We start from the raw sequence: 17020 nt of genomic DNA, 5'->3' as shown, positions 1-17020 counted from the left end.
TTATTTTTTTATTTTTATTTTTATTTTTTTTTTGCAGAAAGGTTTTAGAGAGCCCTGCTTCTGATTACTGATCATGCAGCAATACTGCCTTCTCCACAAAAGGTCTTTCTTCATTGTTGTTGTTGTTTTTTTTTTTAAACCACTGCTCATTAATCCTCTAATCACACATTCAAACTAATTCATTGCACATTTTTGAGTACCAGCTCTGTGTCAAGTTCAGCCGCAGCTTCCTTTATGACATGATGGATGGGGAAAAATAAAAGCGGACTCTGACTCCAGTTGAGCCGCCACCTCTGCAACCTTGCCGGTCTGCTAAAAGGTCAAGGTGAGGAAAGGCAGCAAGCTCCGTTTTAGTGAAGATAGTGGGATCAGGGGTGATAAGGAGACATAGGTCACTTGGGTCTGCTCTGTTATGGTTTATTTCCATTCAGAGAAATCTGTAAATATCAAATTGGGTAGGCTGGGAAAATGATTTCTTATAGTGACAGTTTAAAATGTGATTAAATATGGAAACTTTTCAAAGACTACTTACTGTAACTAATGCAGGACTGCCCAGTCAAAAATTGCCTCCTGTGCCCTTTCACCTATACAGGCAGCATCTCTCTCACCTGCCTCCATTCAGTTTGAAGAACCTACTCTGTGTTTGGCGTAGCCAGAGCTAAACAAGCAAGGATTATTCTGTTTATTTTACAGATGGGAATCTGAAGCCCGATAATGAACCATGTTTAGGGTCACACAGTGAGTGGAGGCTGACACATGGAGGCGATGCTCTGCTTTCCCAGCTTGTGCCAAGTTCTGTGCCTCTTAGGCAAACACCCAATGTGGAAACAGCTGGCCTTGGAATGCTATAAACACAACATGCGATAACTTTTGCCAGGATGTTTTGTAGGGGTTATAATGATATGTGTAAATTGGTGGTGAGAAAGGAAATGGCGACAAGATTTCCTGGAAACGAGAGTACATATTTAGATCCCATGGGATATGGATGTTTGAAGATGGTGCGCAGGCCGCAGAGGTAAATGGGGAAAGTCCTTAGAGTCTGCAGTTGGTCTCGCAACGCGCTAAGAGCGTGGGCTGGAGCGGCGGAGGCTGAGGGAGTTTCGTGCAGTGGCACAGCGAGACCAGATAACTATGAAAGATGCACTTAACGGGGGATGGCTGCTGGAGGGGGTACAGGCGGTTCCCGGAAGGCTCCGGTGTCGGGAGGGGCCGCACCGGGAGGCAGCCGGCAGGGGTCCGTGCGTCCTAACCTTACAGACCTCTTGCAGCGCTCTGGGTGGTCTCGGGGCCGCTCGGGGGCCGCTCGGAGGCCGCTCGGTGGGTGGCCGCTGGGGGGGACGGGCCGCTCCTCGGACGGACCGACTTCCCGGCCGCTGGGAGCCCACGCAGCCGGCGCGAACACATCCCTCCGCCCTCCGTCCCATCCCCGAGACGCTCTCCAGCGACCCAGCCCTACCGAGCGCGTCACCCGCCTTCGCGCGCAGGCGCCCCCGCCCCCTGGAAACGCTCCAGCATCGCCGGGCGGCAGCAGTAGCCAATGAGAGGCGGGTGGCGAGCGCGACGACCAATAGGCGGAGGCAACAGTGCGGGGTGCGGTTGCCAGGGGGCGGGGCCACGCCGCCAGTCCGGCTCGCCCCCCGAGCGGCGGCCTCGGGGCTTCTGGCCTCGGTAGCCACTTCCTGAGCCGCGGGGATGGAGGCGTCGCGCTGCCGGCTCGGACCCCGCGGGGACAGGTCCGAGAGGGGTGGTGGCGGGTGTCGTCTCGAGCGGGGCGGAGGGACGGAGAGAGACCGCGGCGGTCCGCCCTGGGAGCTCTGAGGAGCTGGCGCGGGTTCGGGGAGGGACGGATTCGGGTTCGGCGGCGGGCGGCGAGTTCGGTCCCCCAGCCCGCGGTGGAGATAGGAGGAGGCGGCGCCTCTGCGGGCGGACCTGGGGGTCAGGTCCTTGCTTGGGAGAGTCTCGGAGTCTCGGTTCGGAGCTTGCGGTGCGGTCTGCGGGCCTGGCTTACTCGGGACGCGTCAGCGCTGCTCCTCACGGTGCCGCCGGCGGGGAGGCCCTTGCGATGCGGTGCGGCCCCCGGGCCGTGGGCGACGCTTCCCCGTCGGCTCCGATGCCACTGCTGTTGGCGGGCGACGCTGACTTCTGGAGCAGAGTCGAGGGCTCCCAGTGCAGCCCTGTTCTCCGCTTGTCTGCTCTGTAGGAATCCTCTCTCCGAGTAGGATGGTTCGTCTTGTTTGCTCGGTGCCCTACGCCTCGCGCGTGCTCCTCTGCCTCTGCGCTGCGCCTCTTTCCTGCCTCCGCCAGAGGGAGAGCCTGGGAAATAAAACCATCTGAAATCTCGGTCTGGCCATTTCTTGTTAGCTAGGCTGCTTAAAAGTTCAGGGGGAGCGGCCCGACACCATTGGCTTCAGACTCTGGCACTGAGGCTTGAACTCGCCCTCGCCGGCAGGATTCCCCGCTTGTCCCACTGCCGCGGCAAATGTGGGCGTAGCTCGTTGGGGCGCCCGGGTGGCTCAGCGCGTGATCGGGCTCCCCACGGGGGGCCTGCTTCTCCCTCGGCCTGTGTCTCTGCCTCTCTCTGTGTCTCATGAATAAATACAGAAAATCTTAAAAAAAAAAAAAAAGATGTAGCTTGTAAGGATTTAGTCTGATATTTAGATGAGCAGATATTTAAACAATTCTAAACCACTTAAAAACATTCCAAGGAGGCGTAAGGGATAGAGACACCCATTTTCCCCTTTGGTCAGATTTTATTTATGTGATAGCTGCAATCCGAAAGATTTGTTCACTGCACTTTCTTTTTTCTGGTTGAGAGGAAAATAACCCACATTTACCGGTAGGAATATGGAAGTGCTAGGAGGAGGTAAAGTGAAAATTCAGCATCTTTGTGGAATTCAGATGGTATATGTTCAGTGTGGGCATTTGATAAATTAATTGAATTTATGGCAATAAATTTCTTGGGTACCAGATGTTTGATATAGAACTCATGATTTTGGGGAGCGGGGAGAGGCATTGACTTGACTTTAAAACTGAGCTGACCAAAAGGGAATAGTTTAGTTTATTGGACCTGAAATTTAAAGGGATAATTTTAAAGTTTTCCCTTTCTTCCCAAAGAAAAGAGCTCTTTGATTTAAAAATTGACAAAGGAGAGTGTGAGTCACCAAATGTTTCTCCTGCCCCAGGTAATATTAAGTGCAGTTTCTATCACTGTTTAACCCAGTTCTTGCTGAGAAGGGGTGGAGTATCTCTTCTACTTTGTCCTCAGGTTGTGTGCTTAATGTTTTCGATGAAATACATCAATAGAGTTTTTGGTATTAATACCTTTTAATGTGGGATCCCTGGGTGGCGCAGCGGTTTGGCGCCTGCCTTTGGCCCAGGGCGCGATCCTGGAGACCTGGGATCGAATCCCACATCAGGCTCCCGGTGCATGGAGCCTGCTTCTCCCTCTGCCTGTGTCTCTGCCTCTCTCTCTCTCTCTCTCTCTGTGACTATCATAAATAAATAAAAATTAAAAAAACAAAACAAAAAAAAAAAAAAACAGCTTTCCTCGTTTTTTTTTTTTTTTAAAAATACCTTTTAATGTGAAGTATAACATCTGACTTTTAAGTTTCTTGTGATTTTTTTCATTTGAATTCTACTGTGTTTCCTTTGTTTTACCACAAGACAGATTTCTTTTCAATGAAGTGGAAAAATTACTAACAAACTTGAAATATTTTTCCTGTCTGCAATATTTAGTGAAAATTGGAGGTGGAATTTATGTTTTTAAAGGTTTATTTATTTACTTATTCATGAGAGACAGAGACAGGCAGAGACATAGGCAGAGGGAGAAGCAGGTTCCCCACAAGGAGCCAGAGGGATCATCCTCTGAGCTGAAGGCAGACACTCAACCGCTGAGCCACCCGGGTGTCCCTGGGGATGGAGTTTAAAAAACAATACTCTCAGGACCTTTGTCGAAGCTAGGCATTTTATATTATAGATTTCCTAGAGCTGACTGTGCTTGGCTAGTGCTAGAACTTGAACTTTGTCTAGCCTTTTTTCCTGATAGAGAATTGAAATTATAATGAGACATTTCTCTGTATGATGTGACCTTGTGACCCAGTTGACTAAGCCCTGGTCTGTGGTTTATCCATATACCATGCTTTCTCTTTAGAAATATGAACAGTTATAGTAACTGGAGGTTATGTACTGACTAGGCTTGTTATCCTCTCTCATGTTCTCTGTCTTTTTTTAAAAGATTTTATTTATTTATTCATGTGAGAGAGAGAGAGAGAGAGAGGCAGAGACACAGGCAGAGGGAGAAGCAGGCTCCCTGCGGGGAGCCCAGTTTAGAACTCTATCCCAGGACCCCTGGATCACGACCTAAGCCAAAGGTAGACTCAACCACTGAGCCACCCAGGTCCCCTCTTCTCTCTTTTTTTTTGAAGATTTATTTATTTGAGGGAGAGAGAAAGTGTGCAAGAGTGAGCAGGGGGAGGGGCAGAGGGTGAGAATCCTGAAGCAGATTCCCTGCTGAGTACAGAGTCCAATGCTGAGTTCTATCCCATGACCTTCCCTGAGAACACGACCTAAGCCGAAACCAAGAGTCATCCACTTAATCTACTGCACTGCCCTCTCTCCTTTTTGAATGTTTCATCAGACAACTAATTGTTGGCAAATAGAGACTTAGACCGGTGCTTAAATATACTCAGAGTAACTAACCCATGACTGCAGTATGTTTGGCAAATACCAAAAACTGATAACATCAAACATCCACTTATTTCTCCAAATGTGAAAGCTACATACAGACCTAGAAAGAGTAATCCCATGCAGTACATTTTCTTTTTTCTGGGATCCTTCTGTTCTAAGCAGACAGACTCAGACATTTTTTGGAATAGTTTTTACATCTGACTTCGCTTATTCTTTCCTGTGGAGACTCTGCCATTTCCCCTGCATTTGGGTCCATGAAAAGAAAATGCTAACGTTTGTTCTTACCAAGGGGAAAAGTGTGCTTGAATTACTTAGAGGCAGAGTTGAAGTTGCCTTGCTTCTCCGCATTTGACGACTTTAGGACTAGAAGGGGCCTTGCTAATTCCCTTCCTTCTCCTGTTTGAGAAGAGTGGAATTATTATGGCTTCTTTCAAACTAGAATTTTCTATAGTCTGCTTTTGCCTTATTTCCTCCAAATCAATTCACTAGAAATAAGCCCTTTTGTCTACTAAATCTATTCAGCCTCATCAGACATCCTTACTGTCAGTAATAATGCAGGCTGCAAAATTTTCCTGGCCTGCTTAAGGCTTAAACCCACTTATGCTTGAGCGAAGACGCCCTATCCACATGCTGATTGATGTGCTGTCTTTATTTACTCACTTTAATACCTGCCATGAGGGTTCAATGATGAGGATTGCTATCCCTGACTCTCTGCTTTAGAACTTCTGTGAAAACATGAATGATGAGTACTGTGTCATGTGAGTCCCCAGAACCCCTGAGAGTTACAGTAATACTTTTATTGTTCATAAGATGGCATTTGCTGTTTTACCACATGGCATTGTGAGAGACACTGGAAACTTACACCGGGTTCCTGAGTTCTGGTCCCAGCTTTTTCATTCTCTGGCAGTGTGATCTTGAGCAGCTCATCTACTTCTTTGGCTTCAGTTTTCTCCTTTGAAAAATGAGGGCTTCTTTCGATTCCCTCAGTGATTGTAACGAATTAATAAAATGATAAATATACTTATTTTTAACAGCACATGGCTCAAATTTCAAAAGATACAAAGTGGTATTGAGTGAAAAGTATGTCTCTCCATGTCACCTAGTTCATTCATTGATGAGCATCTTCAGGGCCTTCTAAAGATATTCTGTTAAATAATTTTTTTAAAGATTTTATTTATTTATTCATGAGAAACACACAGAGAGGCAGAGACATAGGCAGAGGGAGAAGCAGGGAGCCTGATGTGGGACTCGATCCCGAAATTACGGGATCATGCCCTGAGCCAAAGGCAAATGCTCAACCACTGAGCCACCGAGGCGTCCCTGTTAAATAAATAATCCTTAAATATTCCTTTCCTATTCTTAAAATTAGGTGGTTTTGAGTTTTAGTACAAAATATAATACTGTACACTCTGATGTCTACTTTCATCACTGACAAGATATATTTTTAGAATATGAATTATAGTTCCTGTAAGTTTTTTTCCTGTGGTAATTAAAGTATAGAAAGTAGCACTGTGAGAAGAAAACAAGGGTTATTTTTCAGACAGGCTTCTAGAAGGATAGATCTTGCTATTCAGCTTTTCAGGAAGAAACTTTGGTACATCTATAGTTTGCCTTTGATTTTATGTTTTAGAATGCAACCAATTTAATAGAAGATTGATTTGTTTCCCTATTGAAGCAGTGTAATTTTGTTAGGGCAATGCCATATGAGCTAGAGACAAAACAGGAGTTTCTTTGCTGAGTAAAGTTCTTGGGCTGTGTTGTTTTAAAAGGGAAGATGTGAAGATAAAATGATCAGTAATAAGGCTTACATTTGGGTGTCCTTTGCAGCCTTCATAGTGTTTCACTCATTTGATCTATTGAGCTTCATAGCTCAAAAGAAAACAGGGGCTGGTGTTGTTATCTTCATTTTATAGATGGTGAAGCTAAGAATGAGAAAGGATGTGATACACCTAAGATCACATGATGAGTAAATGATACCATCAAAAGTAAAAGTTTAGAAGTAAAATCCAGGCTTTTGGGATCTAGTCTCCTCTCCCTTCTTTCCCCCCCACCATGTATTATCGAAATATCTGTTCTGAGTATTCTGGATGCTATTTTTACAAATAAATGATAACAATGGGTACTGATTATATTCTAATTATTTTTAGTATGAGCAGTTGAAGAAATCAGACATTTAATTTCATCCGATGGAAAGGGAGTGGAAATATTTCTTTGGTATTATTAGGCAAACATCTTTACCCAAGAAATAGAAGGGAAATAAGAAATATTCCTGATGAGAGAAATGTAACCCTGAGGAAAGGAGAATCAGGCGAAAGGTAGAATGATCTTAGATTCTGAGTAACATCCCTTTTTAAAACTAGAAAGAAGAAATGAATTTACTTCAAATTATACATTTAAAATGTCCTTTCTGTTTGGTTCACTCAAAAGAATGTTTTTGCCTTTGTTCTGTGGAACATGCAAGATGAAGAAGAGTTCACTCTAAAGTAATTTTCCGGGATCCCTGGGTGGCGCAGCGGTTTAGCGCCTGCCTTTGGCCCAGGGCGCGATCCTGGAGACCCGGGATCGAATCCCACATCGGGCTCCTGGTGCATGGAGCCTGCTTCTCCCTCTGCCTGTGTCTCTGCCTCTCTCTCTCTCTCTCTCTGTATGACTATCATAAATAAATAAAAATTAAAAAAAAATAAATAAAGTAATTTTCCTTGCTGCATTATTTGGGGCCAAATGAATGATTAAGTCAGTTACCGACTTTTCCTTCTCATTGCCTCTCTCCCACAAACAATTCTCCCTTCTTTCTGAAGGAAAGAAATAGGTCCACGAAATAGGCCTCTTAGGAAATGGATTTTCATTCTCTAGCTTCAATTAAGTTAGTTCCAGATTGTGGCAGTCATTCAAGTAAAAGACAGCCGAGCCTAGAATACTAACATTTGTCCTCAGATGAGGAAGGATAGGTTTCAAAGGAGTCTTTTCTGGCAGTTCTAATTCGATCTTCCTGTGCCTTTTCCCAGAAGCCATGTTTTGTTCTAGCCAGAGGCGTTCTTGGTGTCTCAGTATATGCGAAAACACTGCCTTCCAAAATTGACATTTAGGATTGGGACAAGGTGAATTGATTTGTTTATTGACTTAGAGATGTTTACTTTAAGAATAGCCACTGCACCCCCCTCACATGACACCGGAATCAGTTTAGACAATGAAATCTGATGACTCCTTTTCACCAAATACAAACTAATCAACTCCTCCCATGGATTTCTTCAGAATCCACTCACGGGCTTGGAAATTCTCCCTAAAAACACTAAATGAACTGGCATTTTGACTGAAAAATTCTTGGCAGACTTATGGAAATACCATAGTAGTGAAAGCCAGACTGCTGGCCATTGATTGGAGGGTATGTGGTCAGTCAGTGGTGCAGGTTAACATGCCAAGTTGTTCCACTTTTTGGCTATTTTGAATAATGCTGCTATGAACATTAGTGTCCAAGTGTTTGTGTGCTCATATATTTTAATTTCTTTTGCATATGTGCCTAAGTGGAGTTGTTGGGTCATATGGTAACTCTGTGTTTCACAACTTGATGAACTAGTGGATTTGGTTTCCAAAATAGCTGCAACATTTTACATTCCTCCTAGTGATGTGTTAAGGTTCCAGTTTCTCTACATTCTCACCATGACTTATTATGGTCTTTCCTTTTGGTTATAGCCATCCTAGTGGATGTGAAATAGCATCTCATTGTGCCTTTGATTTGCATTTCCTTAATGGTGAATAATTGAGCTTTTTTTAAATGTGTTTATTGATTATTCCTATATTTTTAGAGAAATATCTTCGTTTGCCCATTTTTAAGTTGGGTTTTCTTTTTATTACTTAGTTGTAAGAGTTCTTTATAGGTATTCTAGATATAATTCCCTATCAGATAAATGATTTATAAATATTACCTCAGTGGATTGCCTTTTCATTTCTTGACGGTGTCATTTGAAGTGCAAATGTATTTTATTTTGATATAGTCCAATTTGTTAATTTTTCTTTCTATCCCTTTTGTTTTTGGTGTTGTACCTAAGCAGTCATTGCCTAGCCCAAGTTTATAAAGATTTAGTTGGATGTGTTCTTCTAAGGTTTTTAAAGCTTTAGCTCTTATATTTAGGCCTTTGATTCATTTTGTGTATGCTGTGAGGTAGGGATCCAAATGCATCCGTTTGTATCTAGTTACCCTAGAACCATTTGTTGAAAAAAATTTGAACCAATTTTTTTTTTTAAGATTTTATTTATTTATTCGTGAGAGACACACAGAGAGAGGCAGAGACACAAGCAGAGGGAGAAGCAAGCTCTCTGCAGGGAGCCTGACATGGGACTTGATCCCAAGACTCCAGGATCACGCCCTGGGCCAAAGGCAGGTGCTAAACCAATGAGCCACCTAGGGATGCCTGATGCGGAGTTTAATTTTAGTGGAGGCGAGATGCCTGGGTGGCTCTGCAGTTTGGCACCTGCCTTCCGCTCGGGGTGTGATGATCCTGGGGTCTCGGGATCGAGTCCTGCATCGGGCTCTGCTTCTCCCTCTGCCTGTGTCTCTGCCTCTCTCTCTCTCTCTCTCTCTCTCTCTCTCTCTCTCTGTGTGTGTCTATCATGAATAAGAGGAGTGAATAAATAAAATATTAAATAATAATAATAATTTTAGTGGAGGCTGCAAAATTTCCCTCCAAAAAGGTTATAAACTTTTCCTTCAACAGATTATGAATGCTCATTTGAAAGGGGAGTGGTTAACCATTTATTCTTGTTGCTCAGTCCCTTTTTTATGTACAGAATGAGTACATAGTAGGCACTTAGTAAATATTTACAGGTGGTAAAGACTAGGGTGAAATTGAGGGGCTACCTGCAATTTGGATTAGAGTCACCTTAAACCTTAAACTGGTCAGTGAGACAAAGAATAGAAAGCCAACTAATGCAAAACTGATCAACTAAAAGAAAATTTACATATGAAAGTAGGAACAAAGGTAGCCAAGATTATGTAGCTAATATTCTTATATTCTTTATAGACGAAATAAAGGACATTATTTGTCGAATCCAAGATGTTTACTGGCAATTATGACAGGGAATCACCACAGAAACTATTCCAGAAGTATATAATAAAATAAATTTTGATTGACAGGCATAAGAGTTCTAGTTAGCAAAACATAATTGAATGTATGATGGGAAAATGTACCATCTTGGAGGTGCTAAGATCATCGTTTGTCTCTCAAATGTGGTTTGATAAGAGGATTATCAGTACAGTAAGTTCAAATTTAAGAATGTATTTAAAAATCACTGCTTCCAGCTTTTCCAATACAGAATAATGATCTCAGACTGACTAATCTTGGCCAACAGAATTAAAGGTCTGCTCTGTGATATACATGATACTATAGTATAGTTTGAAACATTGTCCCATTTAAGCTTATAACTGACAGAAAAAATAAATGAGAAAACAGCAGAGGTCTCTGTCATCTCTGGTTGTATGTACACCAGTAGGGTAGGTACTATTTTGTGAAAGGTATATCCACAGTTTTAAACTAAAAGTTTTTTCTTTAAAAAATGATTTTAGGTTTACAGTAACTTCTGGTCAATTTATTTCTCATAGGCAGTTATCTTTTATCAGCTTCTTCATTATTTTCCATATCCATCCAACTATAAAATAGTATCTAATTTCTACCTACTTCGAAAAGCCCAAAAGTGAGGGGTGATGAATTAGAATATTTCTTGAAGACATAAGTAAAAGGACTTTTTTTTCAACTAACTTTAAAATTCATTTTTTATCAAACATTTATTTCACATTGTCCAAGTTCTAAGCATCACATGCCATGAGCAATGCTAAGTAGTGTTAGAATATACTGATGTTCATAAAGTTTCTTTTGTAATTTTATTTTTCTTTTCAGTGTTAGAAGTTTGTCTCAAGAGTCATAACACAAATGACTATGCATATCTCTTAGCTTAGCAGAGGCACTGCTTTGGTGATTGCTCTGTTGTAGTGAAAGCAAGAGAATCCCCAGAGAAGTGTAGAGTGCATCTCCTGACACCACAGCTATAGCATAAACACTCTAGAAGAGACACTGCGTGGATAAACTTAGCTTCATTATCCGCAAGCTTGTACTTGAACCAGAAGTATGCCATACTCCCTTAACACATGCCTCCTAAAAGTATTGTTTTCCAAAAACTGAGCAAGTTGCTCCTGTGGGTGTTCTGGATGTTCATATTACTAACTGGAATAATGGCATCAATTTTGATTTCTATTTGAAAAATAATCAACAGAAATTTTCTGGGTCATGAGTTCAAGACCCACGTTAGGCATAGAGTGAGCTTAAAAAAAAATAGGGTCTCTTGGCTAGCTCAGTTGGTAGAGCTTGTGACTCTTGATCTAGGGTTGTGAGTTAGAGCCCCACATTGAGTGTAGATATTACTTAAAAATAAAAGGGATGCCAGAGTGGCTCAGTTGGTTGGGCATCTATCTGTCTTTGGCTCAGGTCATGATCTCAGGGTCCTGAGATCAAGCCCCACATCTGGCTCCCTGGCTCCCTGCTCAGTGAGGAATCTGCTTCTTCTCCCTCTGCCCCTCCACTCTGCTTAGGCATGCTATCACTCTCTAAAGTAAATAAACAAAATCTTTTAAAAAATTCTAAAAAATAAAAATAATCAACAAAATTGACAGTCTTTTTTTTTTTTTTTCATTTAAAAATGCTGCCATTTAAGAGCCTTCAAAGTACTTGCTTTGGCAGCACGTGTACTTAGAGCCTTCAAGCATATTTTGAATGAACACATGTAGCAATTAGTGGAGATCAGATCAATGTGCTTATAACTGAGACATTAGGCTGGTTAATACATAGCAGCAGCACATTGCTAGCTCCTATATTGATTTCTACCATTTATAGTTTCTTTTTTTTTTTTAAAGATTTTATTTATTTATTCATGATAGTCACACACAGAGAGAGAGAGGCAGAGACATAGGCAGAGGGAGAAGCAGGCTCCATGCAGGGAGCCCGACGTGGGACTCGATCCCGGTTCTCCAGGATCGTGCCCCGGGCCAAAGGCAGGCGCCAAACCGCTGCGCCACCCAGGGATCCCCCATTTATAGTTTCAAATCATTTCATTTTTAGTTACATTTAATAGGCTTTAAAAAGTTGACTTTTTTTTTTTAAGAGTTTATTTATTCATTCATGAGAGACACACAGAGAGAGGCAGAGACATAGGCAGAGGGAGAAAGCAGGGTCCACGCAGGGAGCCTGATGCTGGACTCAATCCCAGGACCCCACGATCATGACCTGAGACAAAGGCAGACGCTCAACCGCTGAGCCACCCAGGCATCCCAAGAAGTTGATGACTTTTAATATATATATTTTAAATGTCTTTACATGGTACTGTTATGAAAGAACTCCGCTTATTCCTTCCTGGATAGGGGAAAACCCAGTCCTTCTATGTGTTTCTTTCCTGCTATGTGTTTCTTCCCTGTGTGTCTAGTTAACTACTCACACAGAACACTTTACTTGTGACATCTCTGGTCCTCATATGTGTGGGGGTTTTGTCCCTACAACAAACAATTCTCTGACACCAGCTGGGAGTCCCACAATTCAACTCAATTTGATACTATCTACCTAAGATAGTTTTGGATCCCACAGGTTAAGGGCCTTGGTCCTTCAAGTCTGCTACTAACCTGCTACCCCCATCTTTCAGATGTTATTCAGAAGTCTGGTTATCAACTGTGCTTTTGTCCAACTGGCTGTAGACAGTAGGTTCCAAAGATCTTCTTGGGTTCATTTCATTTGCTAGGGTGGCTCACAGAACACTTAACATTTCCCAGCTTATTAAAGGATATGATAAAGGATGAAGAGATATATAGGGCAAGGCCTGGGATGACTCCAGCCACAGAAACCTATGTCTTCATGGAGTTGGGGTATGTCACCCTCCTGGGGTAGATGTGTGTCAACCTGGAAGCCCTCTAAACTGTCTACTTGTGGAATTTAATGGAGGCTTCATCAGATAGACATTCTCAATCATGAATCCCATCTTCAGCCCTCTCTTTTCAAGAGAATAAGGAGCAGGGCTGAAAATTCCAAGCATCTTATCATGGTTTGATCTTTCAGGTGACCAGCCCTTCGTAGGTATGCAGGTGCAGGTACGAAATTCAAAAAGGATTGAAAGAGTACATAATGAAAAGTAAGAATACTTCCCATTCCCCTACCTTTTTAGTTTTCCTCCCTGAAGGCAACACTGATTCCAGCTTACTGTGTATCCTTCCAGAGATGCACTCTGCATTGCAGTTGAAAGATATGTATATTTTTTCTTTCATAAATGGTGATAAATACTCCCCAATTTTCTGCACCTTGCCTTTTTCAATTAGTAAAACATCTTGGAAATTCTTCCACATCAGTATCTCTATATTTCTATATTTTATTCATATCAGTACTTTCTTTTTAAAAACAGTTGTGCGATATTCCATTGTATGGATATGGTATACTTTAATCAGTTTCTATTGATGAACATTAGAGTGTGCTGTATTGCTATTACAGACAGTATTACAAAGTCATGTAAAGCTTATATGGGGTGACTGGGTGGCTCAAGTTGCTTAAGAGACTGACTCTTGATTTCAGGGTCATGATTTCATGATCTTAGGGTCATGAGATTGAGCCCTGCATGTCAGGTTCTGCTGCAGCCTGCATTGGACTCCATGCTGGGCATGAAGCCTGCTTAAGATTCTTTTCCCCTCTCTCTGTCAAAAAAAAAAAAAAACTTAATTTTTTTGGTAAAGATTTTATTTATTTATCTGAGAGCATGTGAGGAAAGACAAGCAGGGGCAGGGTGGGTGGTGCAGAGGGAGAGGGAGAAGCAGACTCTCCGCTGAGCAGGGAGCCCTATATAGGGCTCAATTCCAGGGATCATGACCTGAGCTGAAGGCAGACATTTAACCAACTGAGCCACCCAGGCCCCCTCCCCCAAAAATATTTATAATCATACTGGACAGTTGGCTAAGGTTGGGAAATAAGTTAATAAGGAGTATAAATTTGCCTAAAAATGGATTTCTCTGAGTGTAAGTTGTATTCGTTAGTGATCAGGAATTTTATATTTCATACCAATGTATTTTTAATATTTCAGAAAGAAATGTTAGAGAAAATATGTGATCATTATACACAATTGAACCCTTTATTTTTTTGAGAGTAAAGAAATAATGGAATCCTGGGAGCTGCTGGAAGGTTAGAGTGGAAAGAGGGAAAGAGTGGGACTTACTTATGTCTGTTTTTTTTATTTTTCTTTTACTTCATTGACACTATTTCTGATAGTTCCTTGTGAATGTCACTGCCTCCTCTTTGATAAATTATACTACCAGAGGCCATACATTTTATTTGTAGCTGCTTGAATTTATTGAGTGCCCATTATTATTTTATAAGTAGTAGACCATTTGATTTTGACATAAAGATTTTCTGTAACATTTATCAATGTTAGTGTCATTAATTAAGCATAAGTTATTTTGAGCAGTAACTATATCTTTAACTCTTGCCTAACACACAGGTAAGGTAGAGATTCAGAAAAGAATACAGATTTAATGTGTGCTTTCTTTGACCTGACACTATTCTAATCATCTTCTATTTATTAATTTTTTCAAATCTTATATAGTCATATGAGATAAAAACTACTATTATCCTTATGCTGTGCATGAGGTGGGCAGAGGTTAAATAACTTGTCTGAGATAGAAAGTAAAGGATCCATACTATTATTATTTTTAAAAATATTTTATTTATTTATTTACTCATGAGAGACACACAGAGAGAGAGGCAGAGGGAGAAGCAGGCTCCACGCAGGGAGCCTGACACGGGACTCCATCCGGGGTCTCCAGGATCACGCCCTGGGTTGAAGGCAGCGCTAAACCACTGAGCCACCAGGGCCGCCCAGATCCATGCTATTAAAGAGCTAGGGAATCTCGATCCAGAGCCTATCCTTGAACTTATTCCTCAGTCAAGTTGATTGACATTACTTTCATTCTTAGATGTTTTATTATGAGATCATTATTATTATTATCCCTTTTGTTAGGGAAGAAAAATGTAGAAAAATAAGATTGTTCGCCCAGACTATATTTATGGAAAGACTAAAGTAAGTATTCTTGATATAAGAGTATTGATAGGCAAAGATGCTAGGAGGAAGAGAATAGATTTTATCTCCTGGACTTTGAATGGCATGGCTGTTGAGCAATCACTGGTTTGACTATGGTTGAGATAGCAATTTTTGTATGTTTAAGTAAATTTTTCTTGTCCTTCCCATTTATTTTATGTGTCAACTTAGTGGCTTTTTTTTTTTAATCTTTATAGGACAAAACAATTCACAAGGAAGGGTGTGTTATTTAAAAATAAAACAGAATTGAGGTAGGAAACAAGAATGATTATTCGCTCTGCTCTGAAGAGAGGAATTACATTAGGTGTCCATGTCAGCACCAGAAGAAACTTTCCAGGAGTCATGAGCATCATGGCCTGCTTCACTTAACTAAATTTCACTGGTTTTTAAATTCAAATTGAGGGTTCTTGTAACTATATTGCAGTCTTGAAATGCCTTTTCTCTCTGAGATATTTTGTCATTTGACATCCCATAGAAAGGGGTGAAATTCAGAATGATGTTGATCATTGAAAGAATTCATCAGGAAAAAACAAACCGAAGTCTCAAGAAACAAAGATGAGGTACTGTATTTGGGGGGAAAGGAATCTTTTCCTTGGTGTTAGTAAAGGTCTGATATTTATTAAAGTATATCTCTGCTGAACAACTCCAGGGATGTGGGTAAAGTAGGGACTTAGGAGTGGATACTTGTAGGGAGGAGATGCTTCTGTGTTCCCTTTTCATTGATTTTTCTGGTCTCTGATTCATCTGTGTCTTTTTAGCAGTTTATCAATTCACACCCATATTCCCATTTATAAATATTTATCATATGCATATAAAATGATGAAAATAGATTATATGTAGTTTATCAATCTCATAGGTACACATGCTAAAATTCCTTGGCAGTGGGAAACGAGGAAGTGAAGGATGTCACAATATGACAAAATATTATGACTCAGTGATTGGGAATAAATGTATTAAAATTTCAGGTGCATTCATTTGGAAGGCATATGGGAAATTTAGGCTTTTCAAAGGAGTTCTAGAGGAAATTTTCTAGGGAAAATCTTTAGAGGGAGTTGTATTGTGAAAGGGTCTTTAAAAATATAGAATACAGGGGTGCTTGGGTGGCCCTGTCGGTTAAGCGTCTGCCTTCGGCTCAGGTCATCATTTCAGGGCCTGGGATCAAGTCCTGAGTTAGGCTCCCTGCTCAGCGGGGAGTCTGCTTCTCCCTCTGCCTTTGCAGTTCCCTCTGTTCTCTTTCTCTCAAAGAAATTTTTAAAATCTTAAAAAAAAAAAAAACCCTGCCAAGCTATCTTCCATAGTTGCTGTGCCATTTTTGCATTCCGTCTAGCAATAAATGAAATTTCTTATTGTTCATGTCTTTGTCAGCATTTGGAGTTGTCAGTGTTTTGCATTTTAGCCCTTCTAATAGGTATGCAGTGGTAATTATTATTGTTTGTTTTTTTAATTTGCCATTCTCTAAGGGCATATTATATGGAGTGTCTTTTCATATGCTTACTTGCCATCTATATATCTTCTTTAGTGTCGGAGTCTGTTTAGATCATTTAACTATTTTTTAATTGGCTTGTTTTCTTATTGTTGAGTTTTAAGAGGTCTCTGTATATTTTGGATATGACTTCTTTATCAGATATGTGTTATGTAGGGACGCCTGGGAGGCTCAGCGGTTAAGGGTCTACCTTTGGCTCAGGGCTTGATCCCTGGGTTCTGGGATTGAGTCCCACATCAGGCTTCCTTCATGGAGCCTGCTTCTCCCTCTGCCTGTGTCTCTGCCTTTCTCTCTCTGTGTCTCTCATGAATAAATAAATAAAATCTTTTTTAAAAAAAGATATGTGTTTTGTAAATATTTTCTTTCAGTTGACATTGTTTTTTTACCTCCTCTGGCCTCTACTTTTCTAGTAATTTCCTAGTTGGCAGAGCTGCACAATGCTGTTGGTCAATGAGAGTCAATATCACCAAGTGGTGACACTTATATAGGTTTCCTAGCAAGCTTCTCACATATCATAGGATATAGGAAATTGTAAACTTCCTTTCTCTACATTATCCCCCCAGATGTTAATTATTACATGGGTAACAGAGGAACAAGGAAAAAGGAAAGGCTATCCCAAGATTGAAAATGCCTGTCTAGTCTCCCAGGGGGAGGGAATGTCACTCAAAATGTATTCTGGGTAGATTTTACCCATGACCCATGTTAATGTGTTTCTGAGGGCATTGCAAGCATCCAGCTATA

General features: G+C 41.3%; 1 protein-coding gene across 7 annotated transcripts in view; it reads left to right on the top strand.

The window, feature by feature from the left end:
- The first annotated feature begins 1582 nt into the window (after positions 1 to 1582).
- Positions 1583 to 17020, top strand: part of TULP3 (TUB like protein 3) — a 65637-nt gene continuing 50199 nt past the window's right edge. For 4 of the 7 annotated variants that reach the window (XR_013364449.1, XM_077871499.1, XM_077871503.1 and 1 more), the window contains exon 1: positions 1583 to 1733. Coding sequence is in view for 4 of the 7 variants with exons in the window: in XM_077871499.1 (XP_077727625.1) it covers positions 1693 to 1733 (41 nt within the window). In the remaining 3 variants the exon portion in view is untranslated. Of the gene's footprint in view, positions 1734 to 15335; positions 15357 to 17020 lie in introns of those variants that run through there. The other 3 variants (XM_077871502.1, XM_077871500.1, XM_077871497.1) reach the window with 3 other exon arrangements.

This window comes from Canis aureus, chromosome 25 (genome assembly GCF_053574225.1).
Source record: "Canis aureus isolate CA01 chromosome 25, VMU_Caureus_v.1.0, whole genome shotgun sequence".
Lineage (NCBI taxonomy): Eukaryota > Metazoa > Chordata > Mammalia > Carnivora > Canidae > Canis > Canis aureus.
This window is presented reverse-complemented; position numbering and strand designations above follow the sequence as displayed.